The 22,027-nt window shown below is 39.2% G+C and overlaps 1 protein-coding gene across 11 annotated transcripts in view; it reads right to left on the bottom strand.

Annotated features, from left to right (window-relative positions):
- Nucleotides 1-22,027, bottom strand: part of ADAMTSL1 (ADAMTS like 1) — an 815,531-nt gene that overhangs the window by 184,218 nt on the left and 609,286 nt on the right. For 7 of the 11 annotated variants that reach the window (XR_009763308.1, XM_061630623.1, XM_061630637.1 and 4 more), the window contains 2 exons: nucleotides 11,318-11,444; nucleotides 8,178-8,316 (listed from right to left, as the gene is read on the bottom strand). Coding sequence is in view for 10 of the 11 variants with exons in the window: in XM_061630623.1 (XP_061486607.1) it covers nucleotides 8,178-8,316; nucleotides 11,318-11,444 (266 nt within the window). In the remaining variant the exon portion in view is untranslated. The remainder of the gene's footprint in view (nucleotides 1-8,177; nucleotides 8,317-11,317; nucleotides 11,445-22,027) is intronic. The other 4 variants (XM_061630631.1, XM_061630640.1, XM_061630662.1 and 1 more) reach the window with 3 other exon arrangements.

Genomic DNA, 22,027 nt, shown 5'->3' with positions numbered 1-22,027 from the left:
GCCTGCATAGTCTAAACAAACCAGATGAACAGAAATTGGTTTATTATTATTTTGAAAGTAGAAGATTCTCCAATAATGTTATGGATGAATGAGCAGTTTAGATGATATCAATGAGCAAAATTACTTTAAGCTGCGAACCAGGTAAAAAGAACTGAAAATATGCATGGACGATGTGATACATCATTATTTATAATTCATCTCTGTTACAAATCAAAACAGAAGATGCAAAAAACCAACAATGTACATCCAGCCTGTATTAAAAACTAGAATATAAGAGATATTATATCATAGATATCAGCCTCTGTTGGGAAAACACAGCTGTGGGTTTGGCGGTGGGTTCTACTTTAGCAGCACAATCCCATCAATGTGTACACAACTAACATCTGTAAAGCTTCCATGAGGCAATATATACTCCCTGCGGGAAACCTGGTGAGTAGATCTATACAAGCCTGCTCTAAATGAGCACTGCAGATCAGCCAACCCCTCCAAATTAGTAAAGTTAGTTTAATTAATCTATTTTGACTCATTTTAAGAATTAGTATTACTCAGGCACTTGATCTGAGTGGGTTTCTCATGTATGTGCTACCCATCTTTTCTCTTTCCACACTGCAGGCTTCAGACAGGCGCCTGTGAGGTTGCTTATGATAGGTAAATCATCACTTTCCCTTTTTTCATTAATTATAGCCTTTATGCTGATGTTACTTTTAACATACCTTTTAACACCCTGGATGATATCCCATTACCCACCCTTTCTCTGCTTGTCCTGACAAAGTAATCTTGTGCCTTAATTTCAAATCCCTTTAGTTGTATAGAAGATTTAAAAATTTTCCACTTACACAGCTGAAAAATAAAAACGAATCCTTCTCGCTTTAACTTGCATAGATATAGTTCATCCATTTCCTCCCACCCCACCCCTGCTGAGTATCCACACTTGGCATGATTATGATTGCAGAGAGCAGGCACATGACCCATTGTAGACAAATGACTGCAATCACAAAGAAGATGGAACTGCTTACTTGGTCGCCACTGTATTGAAGAACACTTGGCAGCAGCTCCATTCTCAAACCATTTGGCTCTTTCAACCTGAGAAGCCCGAACACTATTGAGACATTAGTCTGAATATATGCAGTGGGTTCAGCAGGATTACTGGGCCCTATATATAATCCCCATAAGGTCTGACAGAGCTCACATACATGTAAGTGACACACACCCAGGCTCCATTTGCATGATTGGGGAACCTATTTAAAGGTTTCTTGGTCACATGGATGGAACCTACACATATGCAGTTTGTGTATATATAGGCTCTTTCAGGCCTTGTGTCAAATGTACACAGGGTGTGCATGTGAGGCCAGCCGGTTCAAATGGGCATATTCCCACTGCAACACATGTTCAGAGTAATTTCTGAACAGTACTTTGGAAGCCTCACATTCTGGGGCTATCTCAAAGGCTGGAGGCATTTTTCTCTCTCCTGTGCAGAACAATTTCATGCACATTGATCATAGCCATGGCAGCAGCCTGTTTCTGCATTTGAGCTCCCCTTGCTGAATCAGGGCTCTCATTTAGATTTATTTAAAACACTTGTATCCTGCCCTTCATCGTGTTAGATTTCAGGACAGAATACAGCACAAGTCAAATACATAAAAACATGAAAACAGCACATAGAAACTTTAAAACAAAACTAAAACGTGCTCAGTTGAATCAGTCAAATCTATTAAAACGTCTGGTTAAATAATATTTTTGCCCAGTGCTTAAATGGCAGCAGTGCTGGTGTCCTTAACATTCTGACATCTCTGTACGTACCCACCCCACTTTCACCTAAATAGCTCCAGGTTCCTTTACCAAACACTCCTGGGCAGAGCTAGACATGACACTGGACATGGGGCTGCTGCCAAAAATGGCAGTTCCTGAAAATGGCAGTTATGTGTTGAATTCTCCCCCCCTTCCTTTCTTCCTGTTATGCATGCCATTACCTCACCACATTGGGTGTTTCCCCATCTCAGCTCAACATCGTTGGCTGCTGCTGATAGGGCAGGGAAACAACACACACATGTGTGGCTAATTGGCATGGGAGATGGTATAGAACGACACAAGGATGCCATTTTACATGGCAGCCGTCTGTTCAGTAGTCTATTCCCACCCAATTTGTCATTGACAGAAACCTTCTGTTTGTGTTTCAAAAGGTTTTCCAAATTTCTTTGTCTTGTTGCCTCTTCAGTGGGTTTCTGAATAAAGCCTGAGCCTATTTTATGCTTGCTTTTTCCAGTCTAAGATCAGAATTACACCTTGCATGAGCATGGCTTGTCTCAAACCCCCAGAAGCTCCTCTGCAAAGCACATTTTGGAGTGTGTGATTTGCAGAGGAACATCAGTGGGTATGCACATACAATATGTGTGCTTAACCCTTTTCCTTTAACTCCTCATGGCCACTTTTCTCTCCATATGGGTTCTTATGTTTGTGTTTGAATTTCCTGGCGGGGAAAAAAAGTGATTGTGAGGAAGAGTTTAGGACTAACAGAAGTGGGAAGAAGTACAGGGGGAAGGCTAGTAGAGGTGGGGTGGGTTAAATATGCCCAGCTTCTACAGCAGATGTTCTCCTCCTGGTAATTGCTTTGCAGAAAAGCAGCAGCTGTAAGATATAGTACAGGTCCACTGCTTTCCTTACTGAGGTCTTCTCTCTCTCTCTGTCTTCCACATGGAGGCTGTAGCTTAATTATTGACAGGCAGTCTAAAGCATTTAAGTCACATGAGGAAGTTCACTTGTCTTGTGAATCCCAGTTGTAGGGCCACTAAGCACAGCGGAAGTGCTGCACCTCTACTTGATAGATTGCTTAAGACCCACATCTTGCAAGCACACACAGAAAAGCATGCACCAAGAGGCCTTTCTTGTACAAAATGTGCCAAAATTCTCATCGTATTGCTCTTCTGATCATGAATGTAGTGGCAACAGGAATACAGATTTACTGTGATATTTGACTCATAATTGCTATCTATTTAAATACTTTTCGGGGATGTGATGACAGAATAAGAACAAGGCAGTTAAGAAATTTCCAACGTAACCTGCCAATTTGAAATGAACTGAAAAGACCTCTAATTAGTTAAGAAAACATCCTGTCAGTATTCTCTTCCAGCTTTATGTTCTTATCCATAATACTGACTATTATACAGTCTGTTCCTCCTCAGACTTCATGAAAGAGACTCAACCCCAACAAAGGAGAGCACCTGGTATGTGTGTGTGGGTCGACAGCCGCAGAAGAAAGGGTTAAGCGCTTCCTTCTTCTCTCGCTTTTCTTCTACTCAGAAACTGCAGCCTCCCTCCCAAGACTGCTTCTGTTTTAATTAATTAATTGATTGATTGATTGATTGATTGATTGATTTGTATCCCCCCTTCCTCCCAGCAGGAGCCCAGGAGGGCAAACAAAACACTAAAACACCCTAAAACATCATAAAAACAGATCTTAAAATACATTAAAACAAGACAGCATTAAAAACATTTTTTTAAAAAGTCATTGAAATCTAATGGCACACAGCTGCATGTAACAGAAACCCTCTTTGGGGTGTTCTTTGCTTCTGGGTTGAAGAACACGGGAGCAAGGAGTGGGGCCATGGGAAGCAGCCCTACTTCGGGCACTGTGTTCTCCTCCCTCCATATCCATGTGTGCAACACAAAAAAAAATATCTATAGCGTTTGTGTGTAGAGTTGTACACATAAAGGCTATCCTGGAATCTGCAACCCTGACCACTGAAGGTGATCATTTAGAGTTGCACATTCCAGGAAAACCATTGCACAAACAAATATAAATGTGAAGGACCCCTTGCTACAGATGTTTGCATTATATACACAGCCGTGGAGGAAGGACTATGCAGTGTCAGGGGTGGGGCTAATAAGTATGTTGTTCAACATGGGAGTGAAGAATATTTGAACAGGGTTATAGTAGACCACTTATAAAACTATGTGTTTCATAAATTTGCCAATTCCTTCTTTCAAGCTGTAAAGTAGTGGCTATAATCCCATCTTGTGGCAATGAGATCCATGTGTTGATTTTTTGTCCCAAACCTAATACCAATCAATTTGAGTTCTAGCGTTTCGAGAGAGAGAACAATCACTTTCTGTTTATAATAAACCTCTACTATATACTTCCTTAGTAACTTTCTTGCTAAAATAAAAAATAAACATTCCTATCTCTTAAGCTTTTGTTTGTAGGTAAGGTGCCCCCAACTTTCTGGCCATTTTAATTTCCCTTTTGTAATATTATATTATGCTTTTTGATATGGGGCAACTAGGATCATTTGCCTGCAATTGCAGTATCCAGCCCAAATGCAATGGATGGGCTGATGGTGGTGGTGGGGCTAGCAGCCTTGGTGCAGGGGAGCTGACGTATTGCTCTTTATAGGCCCCCTCTCCCCCTTAACAACAACAACAAAAACAGGTTAGGGAAACATGCCATATTTAACCAATATAAAATAAATACTTAAGTAAAAATGAAAAATGGTGAGAGCTTTGCTATTGGTTGGCCTTTAGAAGCTGGGCATTATTAATATTGTTAAAGAGAAGTAGCATTTTCAGTTAAGCCAACTTCATGCTGGTACGCCCCATAGGCAGAGGCAGCAGTGTCTTATATCTGAAGGAGCGTCCCACCCTTCAGGATCTTTATGTCAACAGTCCCATCTTGATCTGTCTTGTAGAAAAGCAAAAATTACTTCCCTGACATCTACCCAGCAGTTATTTTCCACCCTCTTTTGATTTGCATGTACCATGCAGCCGCCCATCTTAACATTTATGCATATGCAGTGTCAGATTATATATAGAAAATCAAGCTGGAAAATAGCTTTGAGATCAATTCCCAGAAACAAATGGCATGTGTGAGCTTTAATATAATAAACATCAAGAAAGGCAAACATTTAAAAATGAATGGCAAAAAATAAATATCTAGGCATGTTTATTCTTTATTTTGCAGGCACCACTGACATTTTGAACCCTCATCCTCTCTACTTATGGTACACTGCAACTTGTAAATGTGTGGACTGCATTTTTCTGTTTATCTTGATAATTCAGGCTGGCACAACATGCAGACCCCAGGTTGTACTTGTATGTGGCACACCAGTCATGACTTGTGCTTGATAATGCCTGTTTTCGTTGCTCCAGGCAGGCCAGAACATAGAGCTGTCATGCTACATGAACCCAACATCACACACTGTATACATGCTACAGCTTACCTATTATGATGTAAGGGGATAGGGGCAGATGTATGCACAGATTGCTTTTCTGGACCCTTTTACTGGTAGACTGGTGGAGGTTTATCATAAGACTGGTTTGTGGTCACATTCTTCATGGAGGCCAATACTGCCTTAATAATAAACTGTGTGGTGCTATCTTCCTTCCATGCTTTTGCATTTTTGCCTATCCGTTTCAGGTTAACGTATAAGCACTGGTGAGCGCTAGCTACCCTGCCAATTGTGTTCTCAAAGCTCTTGTGGAATTATCGAAATATTCAGGCATTTGATCTTCCACCTGCATTCTGAATGGAATTGGGGAGGGGGGAACTGTATCTTGTGATTTGGCCATGCAGGATGGCCTGAAAAAGTCTACATGTGATCTGATGCCTCTGAGTGACTTGAGCAGCTAGCAGTTCTGGAGCAGCTATTACAGTCACCTGTACATAAAGGCTCCTTACAATCCTTTGTTGTCAGTGTTGCTCACTCACCGCCACCACCCTCGAGTGGCACTTGGATTTGTGCTTCTTGGAACTGAAGCAGCAGAGACAAGCAAGAAAGTGGCAGCTTTTAGCCACAACCCCCAAATATCTCCACCTCACTTAGCACTCGCCGTCCCAGTCAGCTTAGCCTCTCCAATGAGACTAGGTAGCCAAGTGCACCTGAACCACTTCATCACCTGGGTTGTGCACACTGTTGAAGTACCTGCATTACAATGGAATTCTGTATTGGGCTCCTAACTTTAAGCATTATATAAATTCTGCATTATATAGAATTACAATTATATAAATTGTGTGAAATAAATTAATTTTAAAATGTTTTTAATTACTTGTTTTAACTGTTTTATCAACAATTTTAATGTTTTTGTAAATCACAGGTTGTTTACAATCTCTCTGTGTGCAGGCTGAGCAGCTCGGCAAGTTGCTCATTTTTGGCCCCATCACTGTAAGTGCTGCCCTTTACTCTGTTCTTGTGCCATCGGGCAGGGAAGTTCATGTTCTATATTTACACAACTTTTCCCTGGGCTGGGGGAAGTTGGATGCAGTGAACTCCTGGCTGAGCTGGCAGGCTCCCAGCTCCACTTGGCTCAGCCTGCAGAAGAACCCTGCCGGCACTGATGGGGGTCCACCAGGGACAGCCACCATGGCAGATGGAGAGCCAGCGGAAGCCCCCAAAATGGGACATTCCAGGGGCATGGCAGGAGAGGAGCTGCGGGGGGGGGGCTTACACAGCATCCAAATCCCCCTTGGAGCACTCTCCTGGGTCCTGATCCCAAGGAGAATTCTGCTGGTGATTTGCAGTAGGCTGGCAATGATATCTGATTCCCAATTGTTTAACAATAGCAACAACAAATGACTGTTTCCACCTAAATTAGACTGCTGAAATAAAGAAAGCTTGGAGTAACCGGAAGTGGACTTTAGTGTAGAAGGGCTGTGAGTACAGTTCTGATACTGAACTCAGGACATGCCCAGGGGCACCTTGTTGTTTAATTCTAACAGTATGTCTTTTGTATTTGATTCTGTTATAATTTCGGCTTCTAGTAAAAAACAAAGTAGGTCCAACAAGCCTGAAGTCTTTCTATTTCTGCTTTAACCAGACTCAATTTTGGTCCTTTTCCTGTATTGCCAATTGATTAAAACAACAAAAATATAAGATTTCTAGCAGAGGAAGTGGGGAACATTTAACCAAAGGTCAAAGGTGATGAGCAATCAATCCCTGGTCAATATTTAATTTTCATGAAGTCCCCTTGCAACCTGGAAAATACAGCATTCAATAATATAAAGAGGCTGGAATTTCATCTATGTTATCATGCTACTGCTGTAAGTATTATCATCCTACCAACCCCAACAGTGAAAAATACTTGTTATCTTTGTAGTCATTTTAAAGACAAGTCAAGTCTCTTAGATATTATTAGACAAATGAACATTTTTTGTGCCTCCTTTGAAAACATCTGTGTAGAAAAAAAAACTAGAAAAAAGAAACTAGTCTGACAGTGCAATCTTATGCATGTTTACTTAAATGTAAATCACACTGTACTCAGGAAGATTTACTCCCAGGTGAATGTGCATAGTATTCCATATCTTAATGATAAATAAAATAGGAATAACTTCATGAAAGACACCATGACAGGATTTGAATGTAACAAACACACTCACACAAATAAAACTTCCCCTCATTGATAAAGTTGTGGATAAATGCCAGTGATGTGGGATGGACATTTTTTCCAGAAATGTTTCCACAGCTATATAGATATTTTATGGAAAATTATTTTTTTTCTAAAAATGCCATTTCATAAAATGAATTAGCAACATCATTATTGGATACAATACTAATCAAAATTGGGGCAGTTTCAAAATTGCACATTATTCCCCCCCGCAAAAAAAACATATACAATAACTCTAACTGCATAACTCTTTGGTTGTGCTAAAATTAGTACGTCTTCAGTGACTTTCATTATTTCTTAAAATGTCAGCACCACAAGGACATGTATGCTATTGAGCTGTCATGTCTTAAAATATGTACTTCAATACATATATTTTTCAAGTTTATTTGTTTGAATATCACATTTAGCAGTCCAATCCTAGACATAGTCTATGCAGAGATATAAGCTCCACTGAGTTGTATGGCTTTTACTCCTAGGTAAGAGCGTATAGGATTGGAGCCTAAACCACAGACTATCTGAAATACTTTTGACATATTTATCTAGCATGAAAAATTAACATAGCATACTTATTAAAAAAAACACTAAACCAGATTGTATTTAATTTTGTAGCATGGAACATTTTCTAGAAAATGTCTTCGATATTTTTCCAATTCAAGATTTTCTGATTGATGCAGTTTTATTAATCCGTATAGGCCAACTAGATAATAAGCTAAGTGCAATCCTCTAAATATCTAAATAATAAACCAATTTACCAGTTTGATTTTGTTCAGTGTAAACTATCTCAAAATGATGAGTTCACTTACCTTGCAGGACAAGGATCCAGGTTGCACTCCTGAAGTTTAGGCTTTGGCTTAATGTTTTCAGGGTAGTAGTGGCAATATTGATCATTGACCACTCGATTACTTCTCAGATCATAGCACTCAGCAGAAGTCAGCTGGTAACCTTAAAAAAAAATCTAGACTCAGAAAAGACAAAGACAGCTCTGCAGCTCTGCATTAACAAACACACAGACATTGATGTGTATAGAAATTAAATCTCACAGGAAGACTGAATTAAGTCCCCTTGCATTTCTACAAGAAATGTCCCTTTAATGCTATGGTTTGTGATGCTAGGCTAACATAGCAACTAAAATGTACTTGCTAGCATACTGAGCGTTCCAAGTGAGTCTTTGGAATGTAAATTTAAGTTTGTTGCAAACATTTTGGTCTAATATATCAGTGTATTCAAGAGACTAGAGCAAACATATGTAGCTGATACCTGATGGCATTGTTAAAGAAATGAAGAAGTACTTTTGAGAAACAATTGTTAAGAGAGAAGTGGTGGTGATGAAGGTACTTAACCCCCTTTCCAACTATGGTTTCTTCAACCATAATGACTATCCTAAGTGGCTTCCTGCAAGTGGGTTCTAAAAGTGTGATGGACAGTCATTGTTAATTTCTCAACTATCTATGAAAGCTTAATGTAAACCCCTTCCCCCAATAACTACCTATACACACACACATACCTTAAAGAGAATGCATGACCTGTTGCCCTACCAGAACCTTATCTCTGATACCAATGCATGTATTGGACTTCCAAACATTATGTTGTCACACGTCTTCAGGCTTGAGTGAACGAGTGAAATTCCGTACTGCCATTCTGCTCATGAAGAAGAGATTATTTTCTTTAATTTCCCTGCAGACTCTTGATCACCTTCCACAATGCTTTGGAGAGTCCCCCAACCCGCTGGAACAGATTTTCAGAGGGTGTAAGGGGCTGCAGGGGGAAGGGGAAATTGGCAATAATTTTCCCCTTCTCTTACACCAGCAGATGCCTTCACTGGATCAAAAGCCATTCTGCAAGTAAAATAGCAGTATTGGATTTCACCCACTGCTAATGTCTTTCAAAAGAAACATTTGAAAGTATCAGCTTCCCAGCTATAGTTTTATTCTGAAGATTTTATTTAATTTAAAGTCACAATTGTATATAAATGATAATTCAAAGGTTGATGGATGCTGTTGGTGGCAGTTTTCTTGAAAGGGACAAGAAGTTTGCAGAATGCTTGTTGTTTCCCCTTGCTTTTCTTAAGGTGGAAATTGATTCCTTTACCTCTTCTTAGTTAGCTCCATGCTGATGTTGACTGAAATATTTTATTATTGTCTTTTATAGTGGTTTAATGCCCTAGATTGCTTTTTGTATAAAAATCTGGAACTTTTAAGATTGGTAATAATAGAAATCTATGATGATGAAGTAGTAAAAATAAAGTACAATTTTTCCCTGACTGCTCATATATTTTGGGTGATTTATCTTTTCCCTTGAAGCACAGCTTTGCATTCTGCATTGCAAGCCTCCTTCTGTGCATTTCCTCCCATTTTCCCTGTAATTTCCCATATGGGAGTATCAACTGTTGTGACCTAATTTCAATTACCAGATGCCAGTTCTCTCTCCTCCAGAGAAGTTTCTACTATCCTTGACCACAAATATTGTGTAACACCCTTTGAGGCTTTAATGACAAGTCATTGTGACAATTACTTTAATGAAATTAAATGTTTGAAAATTATGAAATGGGCAAGGGTAAGATTAAATGATACGCTTTCTAGTGCACTAGGATTCAGTATGCCTACATCATATATAGTGCACAATATCACACAGTAAATTAACATCTCCCCTTCATTTGCCTTACTGTGTCCAATGAACTTGTCCCAGTCAAATGAACTCCAACAAATTTACTTCAGTCAAGCTATAGAATTGATGATGAGTAGGGTTGCCAGGTTCTTGGCCTGAGACTGATCCCGTATCTTTAGGACATGAGAAAGTCAGCCAAGTGCAGGTGTTCTTGCAACACTGTAATGAGAAAAACCACAAGGTGGAATTCTCCCTTCCCCCTGCACAACTTTTAAAGATACAGAAGACCTCCACCTTGTGGTTTTTCTCATTACAGTGTTGCAAGAATACCTGCACTTGGCTGACTTTCTCTTCTCCTAAAGATACAGGATCAGTCTCAGGCCATGAACCTGGCAACCCTAATGATGAGTCATGGAATAAAAAGAACAGTGGCTATCTTTTAAAAAGTGATAGCTCCAAAATACGTGATTAAGGTATAAATGGACACAGTTTCTTGCAACATGGCTAAATATACTGCAAAGTTCAGTTATGGAGTGATTTATGTGCATTTTCATGTAAAAAGAGCATATAGCCAAATAAAAGGTTTTAGTAGTTGTAACAGTATTGAACTTAACACTCTCTCTTCAGGGTAACTTTCAAGATTATACTTTCAAGATTATACTTTTCTACAAGGATTTGGAAAATATGCTGATATGCATCTTTGTAAAACTGCTATGTCCCAAAGTAAGTATGCCAAGTGTCACAGAAACTCTGAGAGATGTTTCACTCATACTTATACTGAATACTCCTGATATTAGAAAGATGGATGACTTCAGCTCTTCTTTGGCCACTACAAATAACTATAGAACATGCATACACATCTAAATAAGGATATATATGAACTTAGGACATAGGAATTGGTTTTCTAAACAAAGCAGTAATCTGGGAAGGAGAGATGACTAATACTATAAGAACGAAAAGGCAAATCATTAATCAGTGATATTTTTATATCCTTGTTGACCACACTGGGACTATAAATAGCAATGAACCACCTCTAATTATCCTTTACAGAAATGCACTTCCTTTGGGACAGAGAACACTGCAAATGAGATGCAAGACATTTTTCTCCTGGTACTTTCCCTAGAAGTATCAGTATTGTACAGCAGTACTATTCAGATATAAACCAACACCTTCATCGTTTTTCAAGTAGTCCCTAACAATTAACATATATTCTAAAATCAAGACTCAAGACTCCAATGAGCAAAACTCATTCTCATTTTTTTTTAAAAAACACCAATAACGTAAGTTTATACATATTGGTGCAAAATACAAAAAGCTATTACAATGTTGAATTTATTACCTCCACCACAGGAAGCAGAACAAGGAAAAAAATCAGTTTCTCTCCATTGGTGAATAATAGGCTGATAGAAAATAAACTGAACTGTACTGTCAGCAGCACCAGCATAATGGATCTGAAAAGAAGAAGGCTATAGGTAAAGTTGTAGGATATGTAATGTAATATCAATGAGACATAGTTGTATAGTTCAATAATAATAATAAAATACCATTGTCAATAATTCAGAGAAGAGAAACATATTATGCCTTCTGTTGGAACTATAATCTGTTAAAATGTGTATACAGAAGTATTAAAGAAAGGTTGCTAAACCAGGCACATGGGATGCCTATCAAACTGACTTCAGCAGGCTGTATGGGTGAGATGCATGAAACCATCCAGAAAATGTCTCATCATGAATTTTTCCTACTTATTGAGGCTGAATGGTTTGGGTGAATTTTAGTATATCCCAACCGTTTCTTTTAGACTTTAACATACCCCAAATTTGATTCTAGCTTCAAATGAACACGTTAGGAAACTCACCCAAATATCCACCAAATGCTGCTGGTCCACTATGGTTGTGTACAAACAATTATGCTTTGAGAAAATGAGGCTGCCTATTTGGCAATTTCTGCCTTGGGTGTCCAAAATAACTTGTCTGGATTTTGATACTATGAACCTTGATAACAATTTTCCATTCTTTTCCTGCTTTTCCTTGGAAAAACAAAAAAACAGAAAAAACTGTCCCTCTCCAATTTTTCTGGGCCTTCACATCTCTAGCACAGTAAACATAACATTGGAATGTTGTCCGCAGTGAGTTTTGCCCAGAGTCTATTTTGACATGTTTCCAGTGCCACGTGAAGACATTTTAAAAACATTTCTAGCCCTTATAATTTTATCTGTGCTAATTTTTTTGCACCTTTAACTGAGGTTTTCATTGTTATTTCACTATTTTTTTTTTACTCCATGTATCAACAACCAAACAAATTAAAATTAAAATGAAGGTCAGGTCCAAAATGCTCCAAGAAATAGTTTGCTTCTTTATAACAACTGTCAGAAATATGCTCCAATCAACATCAGGTGGAAGCCACAAGTCCAAGGCCAATGTTGAAAATCAATTCAATATTAGCAAGCATTTTAATAATTTCAGGGAACAGCCTAGCTCAGTCACAGAGCATGTACTTTGCATGCAAAAGGTCCTACCTAAAACCGCTGACAGCCACTGACAGTTGGCAGTCAGTATAGACAGCACTGAGCTAGTTGGACCAATGGTAGAAAGCAATTTTCTACATTCCTATGCTTTTTACCTCAGTTGAATAGCTGTTTATGTCTTCAGAAATTAAAAGTAAGAGATCCAAATAAGGAAAAGGACCCCATGAGAGGAGAGGAGACATACCAGGGGTGGGTGGGGAGAGGAACAAAACAAACTGTACCAAATTTGGATTATTATTTTCTTTTTCCAAAAAATAAGACAAACAAAACCACAAAAAACAATACTTTACCTGAAAACAAAAGGATATGGGAAAAAGACAGATTGGGGCAGAAATGCTTCTGGATATGTTCAAGGATATAAGAGTTCTAATCTACTGAGGGTATGCTGGTCTTTTCTAATCAAGATAAACAGTGATGTAAATTCCCCATTGGAAAAAAAAAATACAGCTGTAGCAATATAGGTTCCCTGGGCCATGGAGGAGGCCTCTTGTATGGATTAATATCATTTTGTTCAGCATGTCATAAACAGGATGTCTAATTCCTTCAGTGGGGTGGTACATTAATCACACGTTCATCTGAGCTTACAAAAGGCCCAGTTGGCTCTTGGGGACAAATGTGGTATCATGTAAGAAGCTATTTGAAATCTTTGATTCGAGCATACAGTAACAAAAACTTTTGGGAGAAGTCACTGTTTCTAGCTAAAAGGAAGAAAGCAAGAATAGACCAACAATGTTGCCTGAACCGTAAAGGCCTCACGTGGGGGGTCCTAGTCAGATCATGATAAATGAGGAGAGAGATTACACAGGGACTAGCTGAAGGGGTTGGGAAGGTTCCACATCACAAGTCAGGAAGACATAACAACCCAGATCCCCGAGGATTCTTGTTGTGTTGTCTGCTTGATTATCTGTCTTCTCTGACATAGAGAAAAGGCAGATGCAGATCTGTCTCCTGAAATAAGCAGGACGTTATTCACACAGCCAGGACCACCACTGCCACCACCATCCCTGTAATACACTGCAATTAAGCACAGATGGGAAATGAGGTAAAAGAAATCAGACAAACAAGTGTTTATTGTTTCAGAAGAGCTGCATGGACTTTGGGAAAAGAAGAGAGTATTATGATTACAATGTTGTAGGAATTTTGTTTGATGAGAGGTTAGACCTGGGTTCTGCAGCCTGCAGGCAGTATCAGCTGTTGACTAAGCTCACATGTTGATTCTGCTGAAGTCCAAATGTTTCATCCTGCCTTTGCACCCATTTTAAAACTAAAAGCTGTGGGAGAATCCACAAGCCAGAAAGATAAGTCTCCATGTTGAAACAAGAAGCATCTCTTCCAGATTTCATGCTCTGACACTGTGGGAATCCTGATGCATCTCAAAACAGAATAGCATTTAATTCCTTTGTATTTTAAATTAAAATTTGTTGTTCTACTTTGTACTCTGCCTAGAATACCTCTAGGCTATAGAGAATAAAGAACTCACAAATAAACAAAACCAGACAACTGCTGAGATGATACCAAAACACTATGGGCTCTTCTGGACAACCTATCTATTGAGCAGTCATCCTGATCTGCTTGCGTAAAGCTTACATGTTAGATTATATCTGGTCTTTATTAAGTATGTGTTCTGATTTGTTTACGGGGCAGTTATATGACAATGAGAATTCATCTTGCATTTGTCCTAAATTATTTGTGGATTATTTATGCATCTTCATGTTAATCATTTGTTCATCCCACACTTTTCAATGCATTACAATGCACTTTCCAAGCCACAAGAAGCCTGATATATTTTAAAAGTATATTTGTTACACTAAGGAAACAGAGTGCTTTAATCCACTTTAATTGTGCAAACTTAAATTTACAGTATGTGCTTGAATTCGTCCTGCAAAATAGTGACAGTCTAAAGGCACCCTTTATCTTATGGCTTAATTCTTTAATAATAGGAACTACCACATTAGATTGGATATTTTAATGTACCTTACTCAATATCCTTGGGATAAACACAGATTTGGAATTGCATGTAAGTGGGGGAAAATGACTGGAAGAGTTGCAGTAAGAGAAGAACAGCAGGTTGGGGAAAAGTTAAGTACCACCCTCTGCCAATACCAATCTTCCACTGATAACTGCCCCCTCCTGAAACTGCTTTTCCCCTACAATCAGCCGCCATATGGCTTAAATGCACATGTTTGCATGCAACATGTAACTTGGTTCTCAGATAATAATCCACATCATTACTAGAGAGAACTCTTTGAATGACTCAAGGCATTTATGCCAATGCTGTGCAAAGTCATTTTCTATTTAATAACTTGTGCATCATTCCTACTATGATGAAAATTGCAAGATGGAAAAGATATCTGCCAGTTTCCAACCGCTGTTTAACCATAGGGTTGCCAAGAATAGCAGTTGGGCATATCAATATCTGACTTACAACTGGGCTCTGGTATAAATCTGGTATGAATTCTGTACATTTTTGCCACAAATGAAGTGCAAAACAATTCCCACGAACTATAATCGCACCAGAGGAAGTGGCCCTTTGAGTGCATTATTATTACACCACCACATATAATAACCACTGATGTTCCTAAATTGTTCTGGCCGTTTTTTTGTGGTTAGTTGCACTGTTGGCCTTTACAGCATTGGTTTCAGAAATCAAGTTCAAGGGAAAGTACATGTTTTTAGTAAATCTGGTAAGCGTATTATACTATGGAAAATACCTATTCAGTCATGAGTCATAATGAGTCATACCTATTCAATTTCTCAAAATCACATGTGATGTTACATGCTTAACACCTTTGGAAAATCTTTGAATTTGAAGGTACACAGTGATCTCGGAAGCATGTTCAAGATACTGCAAGTACAAACCTTAGGAAAAGATTTAAGGTTTACAGACTATGCTAAATATATTTATATTTTTATATGGAAATAAGCATCTGAATTTTGTGGGACTTGCTTGCTTAGGACCACTACCTATATCATGAAGCTTAAATAACAAAAATGGGTTGACTTAGCCAACTTGATTGCTAAGTTTGATCCAGAAAAGGAAGTACCTAAAGTAATCTATGTCTTCCCCTTTATTTCGAAATGATTTATCAGATGACTGCAGATGCTGAAAACACTTGTATGCATAGGCACTAGCTACTCCTCAGATCACTTGTGAGTTAATATATGTCTGCTTTGATCAAACATCAGACAGATCTGTAAATAACAGTGCTCTTAGTGAAAACTAATAAATAATCTGATCCTTGCAGCAATGATAGGAAATGGTGATTTGAAACATCTATGTGGTAGTTAGTCATACTGAACACATTGAAACACTTTTCAGTTTTAATCAGATAAGTTCATTTCCTACTGTTAAACAGAACTATCTGGATTTCAGCTATATGGAGCCCATCAATTTGCTTCTGCCTGGTGGAGCTTACAGTAGCCTGACCGAAGATGCATGTACTAAGGTTACATCTGATGTTGTTTGGTTTAATCAATGTGACATAATAAACCAGTTTCTTTAGCTCATCATTAAATAACCATCTGCAAAAGGAGTATGGTCAAGTTAAGAAGGGTGATCTTTCCTCAAAGGCCTGATACACTTCTAAGTAATTTGCATTACCTTTCTTATATTTTTCAGTACAATCTACTGTGGTGAATAGTTAGCATGTTTGGTTTAGAGATGGGAAAGTTCCAGGTTAAAGCCTATACAGGTGTTAAACTGGTGAGGGGTTTCAAGCAAATGTTCAGCCTGGGCGCCCCCAGTCAACAAAGTTTCCTTGCAGAATTATACCAGCATGGGTCAAGTTATACTCACTCACCCCTACAATAGCGTCCGGGTCAGAATAGCTTGGTGGGTATAAGCAATTAGGAGACTTGCTCCCAGATTTAAACCATGGTTAAGTTCTGGAACTCCCTGCATGATCTCTCTCTCAATCTGACCAAAGTTCTTGCAAGGCTAAAAAGCAGCTCTGGCTCTTCAGAGGAAGGATGGATACATAGTAAACACACTGACAGAAAGATACAGATGAGTTAATTAGCATTATCTTTTTTTCTGGTTAAGTTCTCTCATTTTTGTCATAGCAGGATTATAAACACAAAGGCATTTTTATGCTCCTTTTGCAATAAAACTTTTGCAAATGGCAGCTACAAAATAGTCTCTCATAATACTAGAACTACCTCATAGAAGTACTATAATCTTTCAACTGCAAATACAGAATTGTGTCAATTTTCCTAATCTCCAGCAGTCTCTTTGGCTTCTACTGACAAGGGAAGACTTGCCTTCATTACGGGCAGATGTCTTTAGTGGGCTCTGTTGCCTAGTAGGAAGTGGCTGAAGGGCATAAACAAGGAAGACCAAGAATGAAGACACGAAACAGCACCTGAATAAGCCTGTCAGCATGGGTGCTTCTAGAGGGGCTTTATATGCAAATGGATATTGGCAACACGTTTTTGCTTTGTTTTGCTTAGTATAATATATTTGTTGTTTTCACTAATATATTCATTAATGTATATATTCATAATATATTCATTTTTGCAAACATAGTTTGGTTGGAGAATTGCATCACAAAAGTCCGAATTTTGAAGGATAGCTGTGTTTCAGTTCACATATTGTTTCAAAAAGTGAGAATTTTATAGATTCAGATTTAAATGAGAACTGAGTTGAATTTCTCCCCCATCCCTAGCTAGCATACACACACACAAACCCCAAGGACTTGCAATCTATATTTGGCTTTACTTTTGTATTGCACGTATTGGACAAACTAGTTGACAGCTTCTGCTGTCACCACTCTTTCCAAGAAAAGGTGAAAAGACATAGCAGATTGACACTAAGTAATTCCTTGTAAGCACAGTTCACCTCGTTTTTCATAGAATCTGTTCCCCAGGAAATAACGAAGAAAGGATTAATCACTATTATTATATAAAGATGCTTGTGCTCCACTGACATAGAGTATGGGATACATGATTGATATTTTGTTTGAAAATCAAGTAAATGAGGAATGTCTTGGATGTGATACTGCAAAGCTGAACCAAACCAGTCCACAAAGCAATTATGTTCCTCTGTATTTGAGTTTCTTGGCCTTTCACACTGCCAGCACTCATGCCTCTTAGCAATTAATATCGCTGTAGCTACAGTTGCCACTGATTTCCATCTGAACACCAGACACACAATGCTTCATGGCCACTATACAGACTTTTTCTTTTTGCTATAACTGTACACAAGCGTGATTTTTAATTGTTAATAAAATGTTAATAATTATTCCATAGCACAGCTTGGAAGTATTTCGTTACAAAACCCAAATTACTTGTAATTCATTACTTTTTTGAGGAACGAGTTGGTAATTCCTTTACATTTTGATCGTAACAGAACTAGGAGTAATTTTATTACTTTTGAAGAGTAATTGTACTGTTTCCAGCATTACTTTTTGGCATACTTGGGGGGGGGAAACAGGGAAGTCTTCTGCTCCTCTGATTGATGGATGAAAACCATGTGCCTCAAACTGGGCTTCTGTGCAGCGTTGCTCTTCCCTCATGCTCTGTGGGTGGGTAGGAGGCGACAAGGGAGGAGGTGGAGAGCAAGACAGGGGTGGAGTGGAGAAAACAATTGTTTTAAAAAATGGATGGTGGTGGTGAAGAATGGAGTGGAGGGAGAAAGAAGCCAGAGGGCAAGAACATGGATAAAGGAGGAGAAGGAGACAGCAACAGAATGGAGATAAAGAACTGTGGAGGTGAAAGATGACAACATGTCGGTTTGTGTGTGTGTGTATGAATACTGTGTTTGCGCATGGCATGCAAAGCGGCCTCTGCTACCCTCCTTGGCTACTTTGCTGCATTTGCAGAGTTTTAACGTTTTTGCATCTTAGGCGGAAATGTTTGCTTGGGTGAGTGTCCCTTAGTTGGTGGCAGGGCAGGGTCCGGGAGGTGGTTAAGTGAGAGAGATTATACTTGCTGGCTGAGTGTGTGTGGGTTGCACTTGGTTTGACATGCAAAGATCTGACTAGTGGCCTCTGCCGTCCTCCCCGCCTCCCCTACCAGCAGAGAGACCACCACTGCTATCTTATTGTTGAGCCCCAGTGCCCTCAGGAGGATCTAGGAGGGGGACTGGATGAGCTTCCGTTTCTTCCGTTAGGGCAGGGGGACGAATCAGAGGGTGTTGAGACTTTCCTGGGCGAGGAGGGAGGAGGTGCGTTTGACACTGTGCCAGTTCCCACGGTCAGTTCTCCCGCCAAAGACCGCACTCAACTTCCAGACGCGCCCACTGAACTGTTGGGGAATGTCTTGGCACACGTGCCAACTCCACCCCCCCTGAGCCCCCCTCATGGCACATCAAGTGTTTGCCTGTTTCCTGAAGCTGAGCCGACACCTTTCAAGACTGCGTTGTCAGATGAGCCAGTGGAGGCATGCCCCCTTTTGCCCCATGCAAGACGCCAGGAGAAGCGCTTTGGTCAGAGGGAGGGGCTGCAAAGGAGTCAGAGATTATGAGCGAAGACCTTTCCTATTTAAGATTGCACCCCCCTGATCTGGGTGCTGAGTCAACTCTCTTTACATGCCGCAGAGTATGCTTAAGTAGCCTAGTTAGGGATAGTAGTGAGTTAGCATAGCATGCCTATGAAACGCATTGCCTTCGATGTTACTTTAATATAACAGGAATTAATTCCAGTCTCGTCTCCGTCTTGTGAGTCTCACTCTGGGCAGGACACTTATGGATAAAAAGAATTATTTTACTACTGTATGTGTGTGTGGTTATTTTTAATGTTTTAGGCAACTTGGTGTTCAGCAGCCAATGCCAGCACCTTGTAGGTAACTCTAGTTTTTTTTAAAGTAACTTAAGTGTAATTGTAATGATTACTTTTGAGTAACTGTAGAGTAATAAATTCCTTTCAGAACAATTGTAATTGTAATGGTAATTTATTTCTTTTTGGGGCCATGGAACAGTAATTGTAATTTATTCCTTTCTAAAAGTAATCTTCCAAGCTCTGTTCCATAGGCCTAGCAAATCCCAGGAATTGTAATTGGGAGGTAAGTGGCGGCAGGTGGGAGGACAGGGATTGCAAACAGAAAAGTATAAGCATATCACCTAACTAAAATTCCCAGAATTTGTTGAGAGAAGCCATGGCAGTGAAAGGGATATACAATCAATATTGCTTTGTAGTAAAGGCATGTAATCAATACAGTGACATAATACAATATTGCTTGAAACTTATTCACTGATACTTTTTTGTACTATTTCAGTCGCTGACCAAATCACACATACTACTACTGTTAAAAATAAATTCTAAGGATCATTTTCAGATCAATTCCTACAGGATTTGCATCCTACACTTCAGAACAAAAGGAACCTATATTTGAAAAATTAAATCTTAAAAGCCTCTTTGGTGTCTACATTTTGACCAGCAAATTCTCAGCTGGTAGGAATTAATGTTGGCATAACTGAGATTATATCTAGCTTGGTCACTTCACTTTTCTAAATGAAAATATTCATAGCCAGTCTAATAAAGATTCCAAGAGCAATTCTGGAGCGAAAGGACACCCTCCATTCAATTATTAACCCTTTTATTACATTTTCAATTAGTTCTTTTGGTCAAAAGTTGCCTTTCTGGGAAAGGAAATCAGGACACTTCAATGAGAACACAATTTAGCCAAGACAGCTGGCAGTAAAGCACAATGCAACCTTAAATATTCTTTTTGGATTTAACAATAGCCCTATATAGAGGGGCTATTGTAAGTCAAACCACTAAGGGCAGGAAAAGATGCAGACACTGTAGTCTGGCTGTTGATGACACTCAGCAAGCTTAAGAAAAGACAGAGATGTGTGGTTCATTTTTGCTATATTGAAGAACAATGGATAATCTATGAACATTTGTTGATTTTGATTAATTGAAAATGTTGTGCTTTTAATAACACTGAGGCAGGCAGAAATTTCACCAGGTTAAGCCTTTTCTAGAATAGAAATACAGCTATAGGGAAAGCTGCACTTGTTCGCATTCTGCTTGTCAGACATGTTATTATGCATGTGGCCACTGATTTATTTTTGGACCCTCCACTCCACCTATAAAAGAAGACACAAATTTTCATCTCACACAAAGCGTTTACAAATTTGATGCAAATCTGTATCCTCTTTTGCTTGGGTTGGAGGGCCCAAACCACATACAGTGTACTAGGCCCTGAAAATCCTGTTGGCACTCCTACTTTTAATAAACACTTCTTTTGGTATCATGAACTTTGTGAATATTTTTAGATGGACATTTTTGGCTGCTACATCTGAAGTGGGTTAGGGGGCAGGTACCATGCTAAAAGAATCTACAGACTTCATTCTGTTACATTGTCTTTGATTCAGTCTGATAATCTATTCCACTTTCCAACCAACCAAGGTCATCAGCATCAGCTTACAACAAATACCCGCTGGCTTTGTGTCCCCTGATGAAAAATTTATGGTGTCCTGGACATTACAATTTTTACAGCTTTACAGCTGAAATCCTTCAGGCCCTCCTGACCTACCTCCCAAAATGGGTTTTATTTTATTGTAATTCCCAAATGCTCACATTTGTCTCTGCAATTTTACCCCCCTTCCCTATAGAATGCATACACAGCTTCCAGCAATGTGTTTTATATTACCTGGAAGAATAGGAAAGCATTAATGGGAGGAAACAACTTGAATCTTAGTGCTAGTACTACACAAAGCAGAACTTCCAAATAATATGAATGACTTCTTGACCAAAGCCACCCTGGTCATCTTGAGAATCTTGGGGCTTACTTTTCTACTCATTTCACACCTTCAGTAAGACAACAGTGGTATAAAAAGCAGTGAATGATGAGCCCTTCATTTCCCTCTTGAATTATAGACTAATTTGCCCACTTTACCATCATTTTATATTGACATTTTATCATTTATTTCAGATGAGATCATAACTAACCTGCACCATCCTCCACTTCATAAACCTGCTCTTCCCTAAGAGGCTTGTTTATACTGTTTAACTTTGCTGTTTATTAATTAAGAAATGACATATTGAACACTTGCAATAACCTGTTCTGTGAACTACAACTAAATATTTCCAGGAAATGTTTGCAACTGTTTATATATCTATCTCTCACCTCACTCCTGGAATGTTCACAATGCTGGATGAAGGTACATGGGAAGCCTTGGGTAACCCCCTTTTGGTGGGCTCACATCTCTGACTCTTCGGAGGCATACAGAAGCAGAGATATAGGCACGGGGCAGTCACTCCTCTTCTTTAATCCTTTACTATAAGCATCCCACCAGTTCCAGGAGCCTCAGGGCTAATGAGGACCGCCCCAGGCTCCTGATCTCATAGCCCCAATCTCCATTTCAATTTTGGCAGAGATGTGAAGAAAAACAAGGTATATAGCTGCCTCCTGTATATTTAAGTCCACACCTAGTTTAGCCCTCAGGTAGAGGGGGGCCTCTCACTCTCACAAGCCAAAGTTTATTCTGTGATTAGGAGGAGCTGGTTCTCCCTAATAGGGATTCAAAGGCAGCCAGTATGTATGAGGCCCCACTGAATCAAAGATATGACACACAGTCCC

This window comes from Rhineura floridana, chromosome 1 (genome assembly GCF_030035675.1).
Source record: "Rhineura floridana isolate rRhiFlo1 chromosome 1, rRhiFlo1.hap2, whole genome shotgun sequence".
Classification (NCBI taxonomy): domain Eukaryota; kingdom Metazoa; phylum Chordata; class Lepidosauria; order Squamata; family Rhineuridae; genus Rhineura; species Rhineura floridana.
This window is presented reverse-complemented; position numbering and strand designations above follow the sequence as displayed.